This window comes from Hibiscus syriacus, unplaced genomic scaffold (assembly GCF_006381635.1).
Source record: "Hibiscus syriacus cultivar Baekdansim isolate YM2019G1 unplaced genomic scaffold, ASM638163v2 tig00109987_pilon, whole genome shotgun sequence".
Lineage (NCBI taxonomy): Eukaryota > Viridiplantae > Streptophyta > Magnoliopsida > Malvales > Malvaceae > Hibiscus > Hibiscus syriacus.
The window spans coordinates 968,471-988,365 of NW_024062550.1; the positions used below are offsets into that span (position 1 = coordinate 968,471).

Genomic DNA, 19,895 nt, shown 5'->3' on the forward strand with positions numbered 1-19,895 from the left:
AAATTTTTTAAAGGTTTAAAAATTACTTTTACCTTGTAGTAAACCTAATTTACTATTTTTAACCTTATAATATTTTCACATTATTTTAACTTTCAAAATTGTTCAATCACATCATTGTTTAAATTATTTACTATTATATAGGGATTTAAGATTTAAGGAATAAGGTTTAGGTTTTAGGTTTAAAGTATCATATGATACAATTCAAAACCTTGAGGATTAAATTGATACGTAAATACTATAAGAACGAAAATAAACATAAATATCTTCAAAAATAAATAAATAAACATAAATAAAAAAATAAATAAACATAAATATATTATTTTTCGTTCAAACTCGATTTATTTACACCCTCTTCGCAAAACAGAGACACCAGACAGAAAATGGAGGGCACATTGTTATTATCAGTAAAGATTGAGGGCTTCTCTGATAAATAATTATTCTCAGGAATTTTCAAAATGGTAACAAATAAAAGAATTGACAATATCTCCTTTTTCCGTCTGTACTTCGTCTCTATTTACACACATATATATGCATGTATTAGAAAACGTGATGTTGCAGTTTCCATGTCATCTTACCTCTCCAACTTACAAAGAAATCCGGGTTTTAATCGGTTTCAGCTTCAAGCCCATGCTTTCCGGCGAAAGGAGGTCCGGAGAGATGCAAGACGGACTCAAAGGACTTCTCGGGCTAATGCTTAGAGTCGGCCGGTATAAGCCGTATCCCATCAGAAAGTACTCGATCGGTATCAACATGGCATGGGGTTGCTCCTCTGTCACCATTGACCCGCATCCCTGAACCTGCACGTTCCACACCGTTTGAGATTGTTAGTTCATTGGAAAAAGTTGGATGTATGATGTTTGTAACATGTTAGGCGTTGGGACTGTTGGTTGCATACCTCCACTAGGGCAGTGTATCTTCTATCTAATTTCGATGTCATGTGAAGAGCCTCGGAATGGAACGGAGAGTTCTCACCGACAAATATTAGCGAACGACAATGGAGTTTCCTCAGTCCTTCACTAAGGTCGGGTCTCCTGAAAGACGGGGTAAATAAGACATCAATGCTGGATCAAAGCAATAACAGCATGCTCGTACGGAAAACCAACCGCGTGAGACGGGCTTACCCGTTCATTGCTTCAAGGAATCGGCAAACATTTGTACTCTGCCTTTCGTCAAGCAACTGCAGGGGTTGAAAAAAACTATGTGTCAGAAAATTGCGGTGAGACGGACCATCATATTTCGTATAGTCAACTGAATAGTAAATAAAAATCGAATACAAGGGTTCGAAGAACTAACTCTTCTGCATGCCTGAACTATATCGGATTCTGGTACCACAACGCTACCACGAACTTCCTGCAATTGTCATTCGCAACCTCATCACTCAACTAGTCCAGTTCTAGACACAAAATAAAAGTAAACTACACAAGTTTTTGAAGCAGAAAATACCTTACTGAAGTATCGCTTGAGCAATAACTCCTTCACCATGCCGCACATGCCGTAGAAATAAAGCAAATTCGACATCACCTGAAACAATACGAAAATCTATCTAAGCACGTAATTAATAAACCCCTACGCCCTAAGCAAAACTAAAATTGGTCTAGAACACGAACCTTATTCAACAACCATTCTGTCCATGAAGGCAGTCTGCAGAGCGGTGAAACGAGTATTAACCCAAGGACGCGTTGTCGGTATTTCATCTATTAAGGAAAAAAGAAAGCATAAATAATTCTTTTCAATTTCGAGAGAGAATGATATTTGTTTTGAAATGAAAAAAAAATAAGCATACTATGCCAAGACAGTTGAATTACCGCAAAGAGGGTAAGAATATATGCTCCAGCTGTAACTCCCATACACATTACGGCGCCAAGCCTGCGGTTAAAACATTGAAAAAAGAAGAGTTAAAAGATAAGGAACATCAACTTGCTTGCCTTCATCTTTCCAATATAGATTATTAGTGATGATAATATATTAAAGAAGACGACAGCTTAAGAAATTATGTAATGGTGGTAGGTGCCTTAATTTGCATCATTTTCGGACAACTACAGCACACCAATTACCAGCCATCATAATAGGGGTCATAAAATGCCTAGAGCATAAGAGATTATAGTAAAGTAAAGTTCTAATCGGCCGACATTTGGAAAGATAAAACAACGATGAAACTATATTTTACCCGAAAAAGTTGAGAACCTCAAGAATCTGATCTGCCAAGTCATCAGCGGAAGGAATAAAGTCATCGGAACTGATCGGAGCAGCTCCCAACTGCAATATTTCTTGAAGGAAGTTCCGATAAGAAAGATGTGAATTATAGGACTCGACCGAAAAAGGAAGATTAAAACAGCTAATTAAAACATCCATATAACTGACCTCATGCCCGGGAGGACTTATATGGTATATGCAAAAGTTGTGCAGGAGTAAGGAACTAGCTTCTGGGCAAAAGAACAAGCCTTGGAAACAGGAGATATCTGCAGAATGACACATAATTAAAAAAAAAATGGGATATGAATCCTATCATCGTATGAAACGATCTGGTCAGTACACAAATGTAACAAATAAGGTCATGAATTTCCAACATATTTTGGATAAAAGCATTACCGTCTCGAAATCCTGTGCACTATGATGAAAACACAAATGAAGGTCTCAAATGTAAAGCAATATCTATGTTTAAGGAGAAAATTCACCATGCAAAGATAAAAGCCAAATTGCTAACAAAAACCAATATCCATTTTCGTAGACTCCGAAGCAACTATTTTCTCACGAGGAAGGAAGCATAACGAAAATCGACGAAACAATAACGCTTTCTGAATTACTCACGATTCAGAGCTAAGTCCGGATAGGTAACAAGGGCCGGCTTATCTTGGTCTCCAAACACAACAACAGAAACCGTACCAAGGCGAGTTTTCACAAGGTACTCCTGCAGATTGATTTTAACAATGCATTGTTATTCATTTAACAAACCTTCACCGAAACAACCAAATGAATCGGAACCAAATTACCATCAAAACCGGAAAGAACGCCTCGATTTGAACAAATAACTAGAGCAGAAAATTACAACATATGATCTAGTATCATCAGGTAAGGAAAATCCAATTCACTTGAGCGTCATTTACTACAAAATTAGAGATGTTTCAAAAGCATATCCCGAGTTAAGTATATTCTAAATCTAACTAGATAAAGCTAGCATGTGCAGCAGAATTCCTTTAATCAGAATACAATTTTGATCATCTAAGCATGTTGTTCATCGCCCAAACTCAGGAGATTGCTAGTCAAGGTTTTACTCCTCTAGCACATGAAGCAAATAATTGAAAATAAAATAAAAATCCATTATAGTTTAAAAACATCATTGAATCTAATCTATCTGAGTACTTCCAAAACGAGGAAAAAAGAAGAATCAAATGCCACTAATCAAAGGATAGAAACTTAAAATATAAGCTATATAGCTTAAAATAGAGAATTAAGCAAGAAATGGAAGAATAATCCAGCTTAGACAGCTTAGCTAAAGAAAATATAGATAGCTGCTGCATTAAGCTTTGTTTCCATTACGTTTTCTCTTCGATTCCCGCATTTTCTCAGTAAACAAACAGGAAGGTGAAATATCAATGCAAATTACCTTGCCGCCTAGAGAGATCATTTCCATATCAATGGAAACCGAATCACTTGAATCTGCCATTTTCCCCCCCTCACTGCCAAAACGAAGACGCATTTTTAGGATTGGTTTCCATTCCTTATATACCAAATTTCCCTCCGTTTTCCCTCTTCAGATTAATATATTTTTAATCTTTATCTTCGAAAATACAAGTTTTAACTCGTGGTTAACTCTAACCGAGTCACCGACGCTCCGAGACTCAGAGTCAGAGGACAAACTCGTAACTCGCTAGGGTAACTCGTAACCCGGGTCTCGAGTCTATTTAACCCCAGTTTAGAGGCCGACAGTTCCTTGCATTTTACGATATTGACCTCATCACTTTTCCAATTTACTTGGTTACCATCTTAGCAGCATATTTTATTCTTGCTCAAATTCTTTTACTAGTTCCTGTACTATGTGAAACTGGTGGATTTAATCCCTATTCTCTAATTTGGTCCGTTTTAGTTCATCTACTTTTCAAATTTGAAAATTCAATTTTGACCTAAGCAGTGGCCTAATCTTTTCAATTTTGGTTCATTTTAGTATCTAAATTTTTAATCTTTTCAAAAGTTAACGTTAAATTTTGAACGAAGTACTAAAATGAAATAAAAACTAAAGTTTTTAAAATAGGAAACAAAAGTTAAACTTTAGGTATGATTTTTAAAAAAATTTAAAATTTTAAATACTAAAACGGACCAAAACTAATAGTTATTAATATTGTTGACCAAAGTGGAGCCCAGATCAACCACATCGGTAATTAGGGATGGAAAATGGGCAGGACGTGTGTGGATACCTCTTTTTCCATTCCCATACCCACCTAATATTTTTGTATCTACCACCTACCCACCACTCACGACGGGTAAAATTTTCAAATCCATACCTGCCCACGCGAATGCATTCTCAATCCATCCCTACACCCACTATCCAATTGAATACTCGCCACTCATCCCGTAGCCGTCTGTATTCATCCATACCAACTAATTGGAGATGAAAGAAACGACGATCTTCAATTCTAAAAATGTTTATACCTTAACATTTGTTTAAATTACAAGTCATGTCCAATAAAATCTTAAGATTTATATAATAATCTCTAAAATTATACCTAAACTTATAATGATATAAAATTTATATAGTGAGTAGTTAAATGAACGAGTGAATGTGGGGCGGATAACGTCTCTAGCCATCATCTACACACTACACACGGTAGGTATGACTTTTTATATCTATATTCGGTCACTACCCACTAAATTTATATCTATCATCACCTCAATTGGGGTATGTACGATACTAAATCTATGAAATTATACCCGTATATGGTATCAACAATCCATCGCATGCAAACAATGCGACATAGTTTTGTGCTCAAGTTGGTATATGTCATTACCACTCAACCAATGGCAGACAGTACCCCCACGACAAGTCCCTCTCCGTACCGCTTTCAATGTCGTTTTACTCAATTTCGGAAAACCTTTATTTTTACATCACATTATTATAAAAGAATAAAACTAAAAAATATGTTTAACAGAGGTAAGATTTTTAATATAAAATACTGTAAAAATAAAAACATGTATTAATAAAGTTTGTGACTTAATTTTTTTTAATTCAGCCCTAAAAGTTTATAATCTAACATATTTAGACAAAACGAATAATTAATATCAGAGTAATTGTAAGATAAAATTATATTTTTTGGTGAAATTTTGTTGTATATCCTTATAATTTCGACATTATAATGAATTTCTCTAATGTATCCTTGATTTTCTCCTTTTCACATTTTTTTAAAGAAATATTTACGTTCATGTTTATTTTACTCGTCGTTATCTTTTTATGACCGTAATAAAGTTGTATATATTCATATTTTTAACCATTACGACGAATGTGATATTTTATCAATTCGATTTGAAAGGTCAAATAAATATTAATTATGTATAAAATAATTATTTTTCTTCGTAATTTGTCATGTAAGATACAATATCACCATCATTCAAATTTGTCAAAGATTATATTTAAAAACAAATGTTTATTTTTAATATGATGAGTGGGTTGAGAATATTATCAACATGAATATGACCTTTTTATTTTTATTTTTTGGTTCTTTTTTCATTTCTAGATTTTGGTGCCTAATACCATATAATATATGGTTTTAGTCCCTACTATGAATCAATTCTCAAACCTTTAGAGGTCGACATTTTACCTCACAAAATACGAACGGTTTGATATCAATATTGTCGAAAATGTTGACCGGTGATGAGTGACAATTGATCGGCATAATCGGATGAATGAGGATGATCTTCTATAAGAGAAAAAAAAAAGGAAACAAGGAAAAAACAATCACATTATCGAATCATTAAATATGTAACGATTATGTGGGAAAAAATAGTGTAGAAAGTTTAATGATATTTTTAAAAAAAAGTTAACCAAATTAATACATATACTAAAATTTAGTGACTAATCGAACAACTTATTCTGATTTTTATTATATTTTATATTAATAGATTACAATAGGATATAGGGTAAAGTACATAAATGGTCTCCGACTATATGATATTCTTTTATTAAATCATTTGACTATTAAAATTTATTAAATTTAGTGACTATAGGATATAGGAGTATCGATACTGTGCATATTTCCAAAACATCAAACATGAATCAGTATCGATACCAAAGGGGAGAATCGATACTAAGGGATCAGTACTGATACTGAGGGTCCAATATCGGTACCAGCGTACATTTTGGGCAATAAATTGTAAGGGTATGTCTTGAGTCTATCTTAGAGGGCATGTATTACATGTGGACCTTGTACTTATTTGAGTCATAACTATATTTTGATTTTAAAATTATGGGTTATATTTGTACGTATTTGGGAGACTATCGTATTTTGTAAACTTTATTTCGATTTTTTTATGATATGATGGATGGTTTTTTATAACTATAGACTGTTTTGAAAATAAAATTTTGGGTTGATTATTTTGGTGGTTCCGTGTGGCATCATGATCCATGGATATTCAGGTCGGACTGAATTAGGGTGTTACAGATATTTTGTAAATCACCTTCAGTTGAATAACAAGTATATTTGGCGCTTGACGTATAGACAATTGCTTCCTTGTTGCCACCAATTTCTTACAACTAAACAACCATAAGTTTTTCATTCAAAACAAATTAAAAGCAAGTGTTTCTTGCAGAGTTAATCAATCCCCCCCCCCAAGAAAGTAGAGAGAGAAGCTGAATTTTCTTGGGAAAAAGAGAGAAATAATCCATGAAATTGCTAAGTTGTTTGAGGTGGGAACACTTCCTTATAAGCATAAACATGGTAATGATTTTTATTATATTTACAAGATTGTTGTATTATTGTTTATATCTATTTTCTATTTTGGATTGAAAAGTTTTGAATTTTACTATAAATATGTGTTTTTGATTTGCAAATGATTAGTTATAATTTTTAAGAAAAAGAAGAAAAAAAGAATCTGCCACGAAGAAGAAGAAATTGCAATAAGAGGAATAAAAGAAGTTGTCATGTCATAGAGTTAACGACAGTTAAGTGTCATATCAGTAAAAATTAATGGGAGGTAAAGACAGAGGCCTTATTGAAAACGAACTACAAGTTTGATGATTGTATTACAAGTTTCAAAAGTTGGGTGACCAAAATGCAAGTAACTTAAAAGTTCAGGGATTATTTATATACTTTATCCTTTGTTTAATTTACCCTGAAATATATATATATATATATATATATTAGAGAGATCCAAGAAAAAAAATATAAATGTGAACCAACAAGGTGAGTCGAAGTGAAGCAAAATTAATGCAAAAATTGATTGTAGTCAGCCGAGTACACGTGAGTCTACACTGTCCTAGAATCTATTACATGTACACCTACTACACGCACCCCAAATATGTCTTTTTGTACATTTCACGACCAAAGCCTTGCCCTTGTAACCATCACCACCGACACTGACACACGGTCCTGGTCCAACTGAGTCAACTCACAACACGAGATGAGCCGAGTTTTCAGATCTTCCATGTACACTTAATGATTAGTACGCATTAATAAATAATCATCTAATGAAAAATATATTTTGTTGGAAATTGTCATTCGAATTTTTTTATTCAGTTTGAAAAATTTTGAAGATATAATTTAGGATTTTGGGTGTCTGTATAATTATGCATATATACCTAAGGTTTTATAAGTTTTGATAAGCTCGCTTTATTAACTATTGTGATACGTTATTTTTTATATTTTCGGTTTCAAGTCTTCGTCTTGATTAATCTGAATTGACCCGCGTTGTACACTTGACTTTGGTGAATGTAGGGATGGGCATGAGTCGGGTTGGGTCGTATTTTTGGTCTACATGACCCAATCCGAGAACAATGACTCATCCACCTGAAATTCGATCCAAAATAATAAAAAATATTATTTGTATTCAATAAAAATAATGATTTAATTAATATATAGGGGTATTATTGTAATTATTCCTAACTATATAAGGTAAAATTATATTTTTCCTCGAGTCGGGTCAGGTATCTTTCACCCTAAACCTGAATCCGACCCGAACACTATCTTTAAAAAAATTCGACCCGACTCAAACCCCTTTTTTAAAAAAAAACCCCGACCCAATTGAGGTTGGGTCGAGCCGGAACACATCGTGTTCGAGTCCCATGCCCATCCCTAGGTGGATGAGTCTCCCATCAGGGATTTTCTGCCTACACAAAGGACTCAAACTTGAGACATTGCTTAAACGATATCAAGTTGTTTAGCACTTGAACCAACACCTGTTGGTTTGTTGTGCGTCTTTTATATTTTCTCGTATATTTTATCGTCGATATAGTAAATTTTTATTCTCTGTCTGTGTTTTTTTTTAAAGAGTTTTCTATTAAAATCGATATATTTTTTCTTCTTTTTTTCCTTCTTATTTCATGACTGATTATTTGTCATAACATGTTTTAATAATATTCAATATTAACATAAAAAATAAGAATTAGGTTTAGGATTAGGATTAATGTTGGAGGTTAATGTTCAAGGGTTGGAATTTAGGGTTAGGTTTGCATAAAATTTAGGGTTTTGAGTATTTGATTTTATTTATTTTGATAATAAACCCTTATAGATTATTTAAAATCTTAAATCAGAGAATAATGTGTATTTAAGTGTGCTCAAAATTTATCTAATCCCGAAATCTCAAACGACTAGCATATCTCAGTCATAATGCTAACGTCCAGCTTAGAGAACCACCAATTTTTCAACTCAAAATGACGCCTTTGGAACACAATGAATAGTCGGGTGATATTTTTTAACTTTTAATAATCAAAAGACTTGATAAAGCAACATTATATAGTTGAATGATCATTTTATAACTTTTAATAGTCAATACACTTAATAAAGTAATAACTTATAGTTGAGGGACTATTTGTGTACTTTACCCTATATTTTAATTTATGAGTGGATGATATCCATATAGTTTGAAATTTTACACAGGATAAGGTTATAAATGGGGAAAAAGACAAGCTATGAAAATCCATTAAAAAAACCATATATTATAGCCAATGAGTATCGATAGAAGGAGTTAGGATTCAGAAATTTGAAATTGTAAGGTCAAGTTCGAATCTTACTACCGTCACTCTTAATGGACAATTTGTAAAGTTATATATAAATCTAAATTAGATCTTAGATATACTCTGACCCTAAATTATGAGAGCCACGGCCTACCTAAACTTTTGTGTAAAAAAAACCATATATTATATGGTTTACGTATACGTGTTTGCCACTTTGCCTTTATGTTCATGAAGTGTAAAGCGAAAGGAAGCATCTTTCTACCTTTTCTTTTTCGTTCTTTTAGACGGCTTCAAATTAGGTTTTAGAAAAGATAAATCAACATTTAGTCCATAAATCTAACTTCTTTCATTTTGGTCCCTAATTTTCTATTGTCCACATATATTTTTTAATGTAATCACCAACTTTTGATGCTTCATTTGTCTATAGAGAGGAGGAAAAGGCGGACATAATTTATAAGAAATAGGATTGATGTTAGAATTTGGAAAAAAAGAGAGTAGATAATTCAATCGAATAGATGAGACTAATAAGCAGGGACAGAGTCATGATTATAATTTGAGGGAGGTGAAGTGTAATTAATAATAGAAAATTGGGGTAGAAAAAATAAAAATAAATCAATATTTAAAAGTGTAAATAAATATTGGTCCCTATATTTTTTAACAATGGCCTCCCGGAGCCCTACATAACTCCGTCACTGCTGATAATTGAAAATATTAAATGTAATTGTGTTATTTTTTTCATTTGATCATTGCAGTTAGATATTTAGTTCTTTTGATGAGTGATAATATGATAATGCATCACATCAATACCCAAAAATTCAAGTGTCGTGTCATTATAAGAATTAAAAATCTAAATTTAAGGATCAATTTGGAAAAAATATTAAATTTCCAGACTAATATGTAAAAGAAATCAAACGCCAAGCCCTGGAAAAAAAGCTATGTAATTTGTTGTTAATTGTGAGGATAATAATAATTAATAAAATGTCGGCGGACGTGATTGAGTATTGGGACGAAAGCAAAGTTTGAAAAATTAAAAAAGAAAAAAGTGTTAGAATTTATACTTACGTGGCACCTTCGCATTGACGTTAAATTAAAAATAAGGGAAAAAGTTTGGTGAATAATTCTTTTGGGTAAATTACCCCAATTATCACTGAACTTTAATCTCTCTCATGTTTCACTTATTATATTTTAAATCCATTCAATTTTCTCACTAAATTTAATAAAATTAGTATTTTAAGTAACTCAATCGTTAAGTATTTGACGAAGTTAAAACGATATTGTTTTAGAAAAACAAAATTTTCACTAAAACGAGATCGTTTTTTATCTATGTAACAGCTCATTTATAACGACGTTTAATGAGAGAATGATTGAGTGACTAAAAATGCTAATTATGTTAAATTTAGTGAGAAAATTAAATGAATTTAAAGTACAATGAGTGAAATATGGGAAAGAGTAAAGTTCAGTGATGATTAGTGTAATTTACCCTAAATTTGGACGGTTTTTCCTTCTCAAATCTATCTCATTTATCCTAATTATACATTAATTTTTCAATTTGGTATCTTTTATGCCACGTAAGCATAAGGCATTTTCTAAAAAAAATACTTTTTTTAAAAGATAAGGACCCTTAAGTTGGGAAATGAAATAAAAAAGAAAAGCACGGATAAAAATATGAAATATATATATATATATATTAGAGTAAATTACGCGTTTAATACTTAAATTATTAATTTTGATCAGTTTTAGTACCTAAACTTTCAAATTTTCAAAATCATACATAAAGTTTAGTTTTTGTTTCATTTTAGTACCACTGTTCAAAATTTAACATTAAGTCTTGAAAAAAATGAAAGTGTAGGTACTAAAATAGACTAAAATTGATAATTTAGATACTAAACACGTTAAATTTTTAACTGTGAGGTACTAAAATGAAACAAAAATTAAATGTTATGTATATTTTTGAAAACATTGAAAATTTAAGTATTAAAACGAATATAAAAACTGATAATTTAGATATTAAATGTATAATTTATCCTAATTTTTATCCAAAAAGAATAAACATGCAACGTGAATATCGAAAACACATAATAATACAAGTATGAGCTAGACGAAGGCATACATATATTAGCCTTACATTCAGTCAGTCAATATATATGTATTCTTAACAATGTGAGACTCAAAAAGCTAATGGGAGTTTTCAAATTCCACATCGTTAAAACATGCATTTATTAAGTGATTAAATATAAGATTAATACACATGTGTCGTCGTTGGTTTTTTCGTGCTTGTGAAATTACGTGTTTTCGACATGTACCATGTGCATTTAAGGTGTGTTTGGTTCACAGAATGTAAGATTATCAGTGTGAATAAAAGATTATCAGTGAGAATAAAAGATTATCAGTGGGAATAAAAGATTACTGAGAATGTTGTATTTTGTGTTTGGTTGATTTAGTAGGAATGTAAGATTACCGAGTTTGGTTAAAATAATAAAAGATTATTAAAATATATATTTTACTAAATTGTCCTTATTATATATTTGTTTTTTTTAATAAGTTGAATATTACTATAATATTATTATAATTAATTTATATATTTTATTTAAAAATTTTAAATTCATAAAATTGAAAAGATAAATAGGTTTAATGAAAGGATAAAATTTTATTTTAACCTCTAAACTTCATATAAAATTATAATTATGGATTTTTTTTGTAAATCTAAAATAGTTTAAGGATAAATTTATAATTTAATCTTCTTAGAATTTTATTATTCAACGATAGGAAAAGGATAATTTTGAAAGAAAAAAATTAAGAGCATTTTAATCCAAAACGCCGGTAATCCAACAATACCTAAGAGAAGGGGGTAATCACATTCCCGGTAATATATCCCAAAAAATCTACTGTTGGTAATAAAATATTACCGGGAATAAGATTACCGGTCAACCAAACAGGAGAATGAGGATTTCATTCCCTAGTAATGTTGTATGCCGTGAACCAAACGACCCCTTAGTGTAATCTACCAGTTATGCATTATGAGAAAATAAGTTAGTAAAAAAAATGTTATGCATCATAAGCTTGTGACAAAATGAATGGACCTCCGGGACAGGGGCAGTGTTAAAATCAAATATCGAGGAGCTGTTTGGATGGTGAAAAAGATTAGTACTAAATAAGCTGGATGGAGTTCTTCAATTGCAGAAAACGATCAATCGGCGCAAGGATGTCCTCCATTGGTGGTCCACGTAAGGGTATATCTCGAGTTGTTTCCCGGGTTATTTATGAATAAATAAATCAGTTACTCAGGTGAAATGCCATGTAGAAGTTAGGGATGGGTATGGGTTGGGTTTTTTGTCCACCCGACCCGACCCGAGAACAATGAGTTCTCCACCCGAGACTCAATTTGATCGAAACAAATTTTCACCCGACCCGAAATAATAAAAAATTATTTTTATTTAATAAAAACAGTGACTAAATTGAAACAAAAATAATATATATAGGGGTATTATTGTAATTATTCCTAATTATATAAGGTAAAATTATATTTTTTCGGGTCGAATCGGATATTTTTCACCATAAACCTGAACCGACCCGATCTGAACCTAATATTTTTTTTTAAAAAATCTGACCCGATCGGCTCGGCTCGGGTCGGAATCCTTCGGGTTCGGTCCCATGCCCATCCCCATGTAGAAGATGGGTATTATTTGAAATTTCTGGTTTCCTTGAGCTGCTGCTACTCGTGCTTTTGTTCAGAGGTTGTTTATGTTCTGTTTTGAATTAAAATGGGGTATGATATATGAATAATTACATCGTTTTCTCGTGGCATTTATCTGGATTTGATTAGGGGGTGTAAATGGACAGTGTGTTCAGTGAATTATTCGTGAACCGTTTGTATAATATTCGATTATTGAACTACGTAAACAAGTATGAACAAAATTTTTATGTTCATTTAATAAACCAACGAACACGAACAAATGTGTGTGCGGTTCGTTTATGTTACGAATAAGCTCGTTTATTTTTTTATATTTTGAATATTAGTGAAGATACATACTAAATTGAATATATGATGAAATTTGTAGTTTAAACTATGAATCCTAAGAAGTTTTAAGTACTAGTTGTGTAAGTTTACCATTTTTCTTATTATAATCTATTAAAACACAGGGAAAAAACTTTTCTCTCCTTTTATTCTCTATGAACGTGTCGATAAACGAACGTTAAATGCTAAATGAATATATAAACCAACACGTTTTAGAATGTTAAATAAACGAATATAAACATGATATTAAAATGAAAAGAATGTGAACCGAACATGAATATCTTCTGTTGAACTATGTTTTTATATAACAATTTAAGGCAAAATGGTTTTTGAACTTGAATTGAATTTACAAAATAATTTTTGGACTTAATTGAATTTATTCAAAGTTTTAAAAGGTTTCAAAAATAATCCAAAGTCCATTAAATTCGGATTTGAGCCAAAATGCTAAATGGTGTCAAAGTGCATCCATGCACCCCTGCAGTGCATCCATGCACCTGCCACTAGTGCATCGATGCACCATGTAGTGCATCGATGCACCATGTAGTGCATCCATGCACTCCGTTTCGAATGCACTTAGTGCATCGATGCATCCTGCTGTGCATCCATACACCAAGGCTGCAACGATTAGTAACAGCTAGTTTATTTGAATTTAATGAAGGGGTATCGATGCAGCATGATAATGCACCGATGCACCATGTTATGGGCAACTTTTTGAGTAGAAAAATCATCCCCAAACGGCTCCAAAACATCCCCAACGGTTATATACGACATCAAACACATTCCAAGCTATAAATACAAGCTAAGGACACTTGAAGAAGAAAGAGAACAACTATCCAAGCAATCAAACACAAGAGAAGAGTTTTTCATTCTTATTTCATCTTTCTCTTGTAAATATTTTGTTCTTGTGAGCTCAATTTTGTAAACACCTACCTTAGAGAGGTTTTCTTGTTTACATTTCTTATCCTTTTGTAAAGGTGAAAGGTTATAGCTTGTTCTGTGTAAAAGCTAGGGAAATGTTATATTTTAGCCCGAAAAAACTAGAGAGTTGTAAGGTTATCTCTTTGTCATCAAAAGAAAGAACAAATTAGTGAATTTGTTGGAAAATCCTTGGTGAGGAGCTAAGGTAACCGTTCCGATTGTCGATTCGAGCTTCCGAAAATCTTAACATCTTCAAAAATAAACAATCGAATATGAATACAACTTCGCTCGTTTAGCTTGGTTTATTTGCACCCTTAGATTTGATGGAAAATAAATAGTCCATGAAAATGACTATTTAGGGCTTTACCAAACCAACATTTTTATCAATAAATGAGGACCATTTATTTTCAAAAATAAATAAATGAGGACCCCTTATGTAGGGATGAACATGGGTCATGTAGGGTTTTTGGTTCACCTGACTTGACCCGAGACCAAAGGATCCTCCACTCGAGACCTGACCCGACCCGACATATAACTTAGAAACCGACTCGAAATAATAAAAAATATTATTTTTATTCAATAAAAACAATGACTTAATTGAAAAAATTATATATAGAGATATTATTATAATTATTCCTAAATATATAAGATAAAATTATATATTTTTTCAGGTCGGGTCGAGTATTTTTCACCATAAACCCGAATCGAACATCACACTTATAAAGCCTGACCATAACCCCAATTTTTTTTTATAAAAAACCCGACATAATCGGGTTCGGGTCCAATGCCCATCCCTACCCTTATGTTGATTTTTTTCACCCAAATAATTCTCTTTCGTAAATTAATTATTAAATTCACACAATTATTTATTTTTTTTATAAAAAATATTAACTAAATATATCATATGAATTTTAAACTTCTATATTTTATCACCAAATAAATTTGTGGTATGTGTTACTATTTTATTATAGGAGAATAATTTAATAAAAGTAATTAAATTGTTTCTATTAAAAAATTATCGACGTGATATGATACCATAACAATATATTTTGCGTGACTCATCATATTAATTTTACGAGTTAATTATTAAATAAATCATTTTAACAAAAATTAAAATATTATATTCAAAATATTCTAAAAAATATATTTCAAAACATTTTTTAATAAAGTTAATTGAATTTGATCACATAAATTAAATAACTTTGATATGTGCAATCAAACTCAAATTTACTAAAGCTCGAATCAAGATAATTTGACCTAAAAAGTTATATAAATAAAAAAATCAGTTAAACCTAAGATCATCATTTATAACGATTCAAATATATAACAACTCAATTGAAAAATCGAATAATAACTCAACTTATTAAACTTCATGTTCAAACATAAATAATCCAAATCTAAAATGATTTATTATTATTTAAAAAAAATAACTACATGATTGATCACTTATGTTTGTGTTTTCCTCACTGATTTCTGAAACACGTAATATATGGTCATTTTCGTTTTTATTTAGTTAAGATGTGATCATCACGGGTTAAATGCCTTTAACAGCTAACATATTAGTTTACGTGGTATTTTGATATAATCACACAATTGGTCACTGTTATTTACATATTCTCGCAATTTAGGGGTTGTTTGTTTGGCTCTGAATGGAATAATTCAGCGTTGAATGTTGAACCGTTCAACATTCAGCGCGTTTGTTTCTCACCTCTGAATAATTCAGTGCTGAATGATTTAACACAGAAATACATTCTGAATGATTCAGAGGCATTATCAAACAACATGTCACATTCATAGCTAATTCATACAGAGCCTCTGAATCATTCAGTATTTGAATCATTCAGCGCTTAATCATTCTGAAGTAAACAAACAACCCCTTAATCTTACTTTTAATAAATTAAAATAAATTTATCCATCCAATTGAATGTCACGGTTCACTAGTGCCACGTGTCACCATTCGATTGGAGCCTAACTTTATTTTAATTTAATTTTGATTTAATACTTTCTATTTATTAAAATAAAGTTAACCCTATATTAAAATAAACAAAATTAAAATAAAATTAGTACTATAACTAAACGGTGACACGTAACACGACACATGATACTAGTGACACGTGACATCATTTGATTGGAGGATTAAATTTATTTTAATTTATTAAATATAGGATTAAATTAAAAGAATATGTAAATAACAAATATCAAACATGTAATTATACAAAAATATGTAATAATAATTAACTCATGGTGATCACATTTTAATTAAATAAAAAGATATTAGGCGAACATTATACTTTTTAAAATCAGTGAAGAAAAACTTACAAAGTAAAAATATAAGTGATTAATATCATAGTTAACCAAAAAAAAAATTAAACTTGAAATGACTTGGGACACAATTAATAGCTCTCAACAACCAGCATCGACATCCATTTACGTGGCCCTTTGCCATGTACATATTAATTGCAACTGTCTTCCATTTTGTGTAATTGTTAAAATCATGAGATCTCTCTTATCTGGTGTGATTCTAGTCTTCTCGTCGGTGACTGGAATTGTGTCAGCCGATACAGATTTTACCAGCGACGTGCTCCGGTTACCGTCTGAAGCTTATAAATTCTTCCATGGGGGCGACAACGATGAAGTCGAGGGAACGAGATGGGCGGTCTTGATTGCTGGATCTAAAGGATATCAGAATTACAGGCATCAGGTCAATAAGTTCTTCCCAAGATGTTTTGTGATTATGTTTTAAATGCCACCCTACTTCAATAAAGCTTACTGTTTTGGGGAATTTTATGATGAACTTAATGATTTTGAATTTATAATAGGTTAGAGATTGTGATCGGAATTCTGTTTCGGTATCCTTTGTGATCGTTATTTTTCGGAAATCGTAACATAATGATTGATGGGTGGTTTTATTTTTTATTTTTCATGGAGATATTAATTCATATTCTGTTTCAGGCAGATGTTTGTCATGCTTATCAAGTGCTAAGAAATGGTGGTCTGAAAGAGGAAAATATCGTTGTTTTTATGTATGATGATATTGCCTACAATGAAGAAAACCCTAGACAAGGAATCATCATTAACAGTCCGCGTGGTGATGATGTTTACAAGGGAGTTCCAAAGGTCAGTTTTCTTGTTGCTTGTAATTTTCTTTTAGAGATTATAATTTGTTACACTTTCTGATTCTTACCATTGCCTAATTTGTGTTCTTTTGCAGGATTATACTGGAGAAAATGTTACTGTTAACAACTTTTTTGCTGCAATCCTTGGAAATAAATCTGCCATCACTGGGGGTAGTGGCAAAGTTGTAGATAGTGGCCCCAATGATCATATTTTCATTTTTTACTCAGACCATGGGGGTCCTGGTGTTCTTGGTTAGTTCTCTTTAGCTGGCTCCTTGGGCTATCCTAGTATGGTTTTTCCGACTTGAAACATAATATCGGTTTGTAGAGTTGCTAATGAATGATGATTGTGGCCCCAATGATCATATTTTCATTTTTCACTCTGACCATGGAGGTCCTGGTGTTCTTGGTTAGGTCTCTTTAGCTAGCTCCTTGGCAATGCTAATATGTTTTTTGGACTTGAAACGTAATATCGGTTTGTAGAGTTGCTAATGAATGACCAATGATCATATTTTCATGTTTTACTCTGACCATGGGGGTCCTGGTGTTCTTGGTTAGGTCTCTTTAGCTGGCTCCTTGGCGATTCTAGTATGTTTTTTCAGCTTGAAACGTAATATCGGTTTGTAGAGTTGCGAATGAATGATGATTGTCGCCCCAGTGATCATATCTTCATGTATTACTCTGACCATGGGGTCCTGGTGTTCTTGGTTAGGTCTCTTTAGCTGGCTCCTTGGCGATTCTAGTATGTTTTTTCGACTTGAAACTTAATATCGATTCGTAGAGTTGCTAATGAATGATGATTGTGGCCCCATGATCATATTTTCATGTTTTACTCTGACCATGGAGGTCCTGGTGTTCTTGGTTAGGTCTCTTTACTGGCTCCTTGGCGATTCTAGTATGTTTTTTCGACTTGAAACGTAATATCGATTTGTAGAGTTGCTAATGAATGATGATTGTGGACCCAATGATCATATTTTCATGTTTTACTAAGACCATGGGGTCCTGGTTTTCTTGGTTAGGTCTCTTTAGCAGGCTCCTTGGCGATCCTAGTATGTTTTTTTTCGACTTGAAACGTAATATCGGTTTGTAGAGTAGCTAATGAATGCTTTTATTGTGTGTTAATCCAGGAATGCCTACCTTTCCTAGTATTTTTGCTGATGATTTGATTGATGTTTTAAAGACAAAGCACGCCATGGGAACCTATAAAAGCTTGGTAAATCTTGTGGTTTTTAATATCTGTTCATTTTCGGATCATCGGATCTGTTATTATCCATCAATTTCGTGCCATTTTTAATGTCTTGTCTACATGTAACTTTGCAGGTATTCTATCTTGAAGCTTGTGAGTCTGGTAGTATCTTTGAGGGGCTTCTTCCTGAGGGTTTGAATATCTATGCAACCACGGCATCGAATGCAGTCGAGAGTAGCTGGGCGACCTATTGTCCCGGAGAAGACCCTAGTCCTCCCCCGGAGTATGAGACCTTGTACAGCGTCTCTTGGATGGAGGACAGGTACATATAAGTCCTTTTCATTTACCCTTAAGAACACTGAATTACAAGATCTTTGAAGTTGAAGCTTATTGCTTATGTCGGTTTTCGAAAAATTTCAAAAGTTGTACATAAACTGGGTGGATGTATTCTTATCCACATAGTATCATCTGGATTGGATTAGGAGATCTTATTCTTGTTGAGTTACATCTGTTGGTATGCATGTCGATGTTCTGTTTTCTGTTGAGCAGTGCCATAAAAAATCTGCGGAACGAGACTTTGCACCAGCAATACGAACTCGTAAGAACCTCTATTTTGCACCAGCAATACGAACTTTGTTGCGAAAATCTCATGTTGCTGCCTTCTACAGGTGAAACGGAGGACTAATAACGGCAATTCGGAATACGGTTCTCATGTCATGCAATTTGGCGACATAGGGGTTAGCAAGGACCATCTCTTTGAATACTTTGGTACGAATCCGATGAACGATAACTTCACATTCGTTGATGAGAACTCCTCGGAGCCGCCTACTAAAGCTGTTAATCAACGTGATGCTGATCTTCTTCATTTCTGGGATAAGGTCTGTGTCTGTCTCTTAAATCCTATATGATGCTTTTACTGTGAATTAATGTAAAGATGTGAAACACATTGTTCCACACATAATTCTAACCTATTGCGCAGTATCGCAAAGCACCCCATGGCTCGGCTAGGAAGGTCGAAGCCCGAAAGCAGTTTATGGAAGCTATGTCCCATAGGATGCATACAGACAACAGTGTTGAACTGATTGGCCGGCTATTATTCGGAACCGAAAGGGGCTCGGAAGTTCTAAATACCTTTCGACCAGCGGGTCAACCTCTTGTTGATGAATAGAAATGCCTTAAGAAAACGGTAATAACCTCGATTCCCAGCCTCTCTTCCGTTGTTTTTGTTAAATGTCTTGCTGTTTACAAAGACTCTCTTTTCCTCGACACAGGTGAGAACCTTCGAGACGCATTGCGGATCACTGTCGCAGTTCGGGCTGAAACACATGCGTTCCTTTGCAAACATCAACGCCGGGATTCGGACGGAAAAGATGGCCGAGGCAGCCGCCCAAGCTTGTGCCGGCATTCAACATTGGGGTTCTCTTGACCAAGGATTCAGTGCATAGAAATGTAGCCGGTGGCATTGGCAACTCTTAAAAGACCATAACTTCTATGATGTTG

At 32.9% G+C, this 19,895-nt stretch overlaps 2 protein-coding genes across 2 annotated transcripts; one reads left to right on the forward strand and one right to left on the reverse strand.

The window, feature by feature from the left end:
- Positions 1-514: 514 nt before the first annotated feature.
- LOC120211880 (protein NDL2-like) lies at positions 515-3,697 on the reverse strand. Its single transcript, XM_039210348.1, has 11 exons — positions 3,605-3,697; positions 2,809-2,908; positions 2,362-2,459; positions 2,168-2,256; positions 1,806-1,866; positions 1,608-1,694; positions 1,444-1,521; positions 1,294-1,350; positions 1,122-1,177; positions 896-1,031; positions 515-797 (listed from the first exon to the last, which is right to left on the reverse strand). Exons 1-11 carry the CDS (start codon positions 3,695-3,697, stop codon positions 585-587), a joined length of 1,068 nt encoding a protein of 355 aa, XP_039066279.1. The 3' UTR covers positions 515-584.
- Positions 3,698-16,572: 12,875 nt separating this feature from the next.
- LOC120211881 (vacuolar-processing enzyme-like) lies at positions 16,573-19,819 on the forward strand. Its single transcript, XM_039210350.1, has 9 exons — positions 16,573-16,794; positions 17,046-17,210; positions 17,305-17,461; positions 18,337-18,422; positions 18,530-18,717; positions 18,945-18,993; positions 19,064-19,273; positions 19,375-19,581; positions 19,667-19,819. Exons 1-8 carry the CDS (start codon positions 16,588-16,590, stop codon positions 19,561-19,563), a joined length of 1,251 nt encoding a protein of 416 aa, XP_039066281.1. The 5' UTR covers positions 16,573-16,587; the 3' UTR covers positions 19,564-19,581; positions 19,667-19,819.
- Positions 19,820-19,895: the final 76 nt, after the last annotated feature.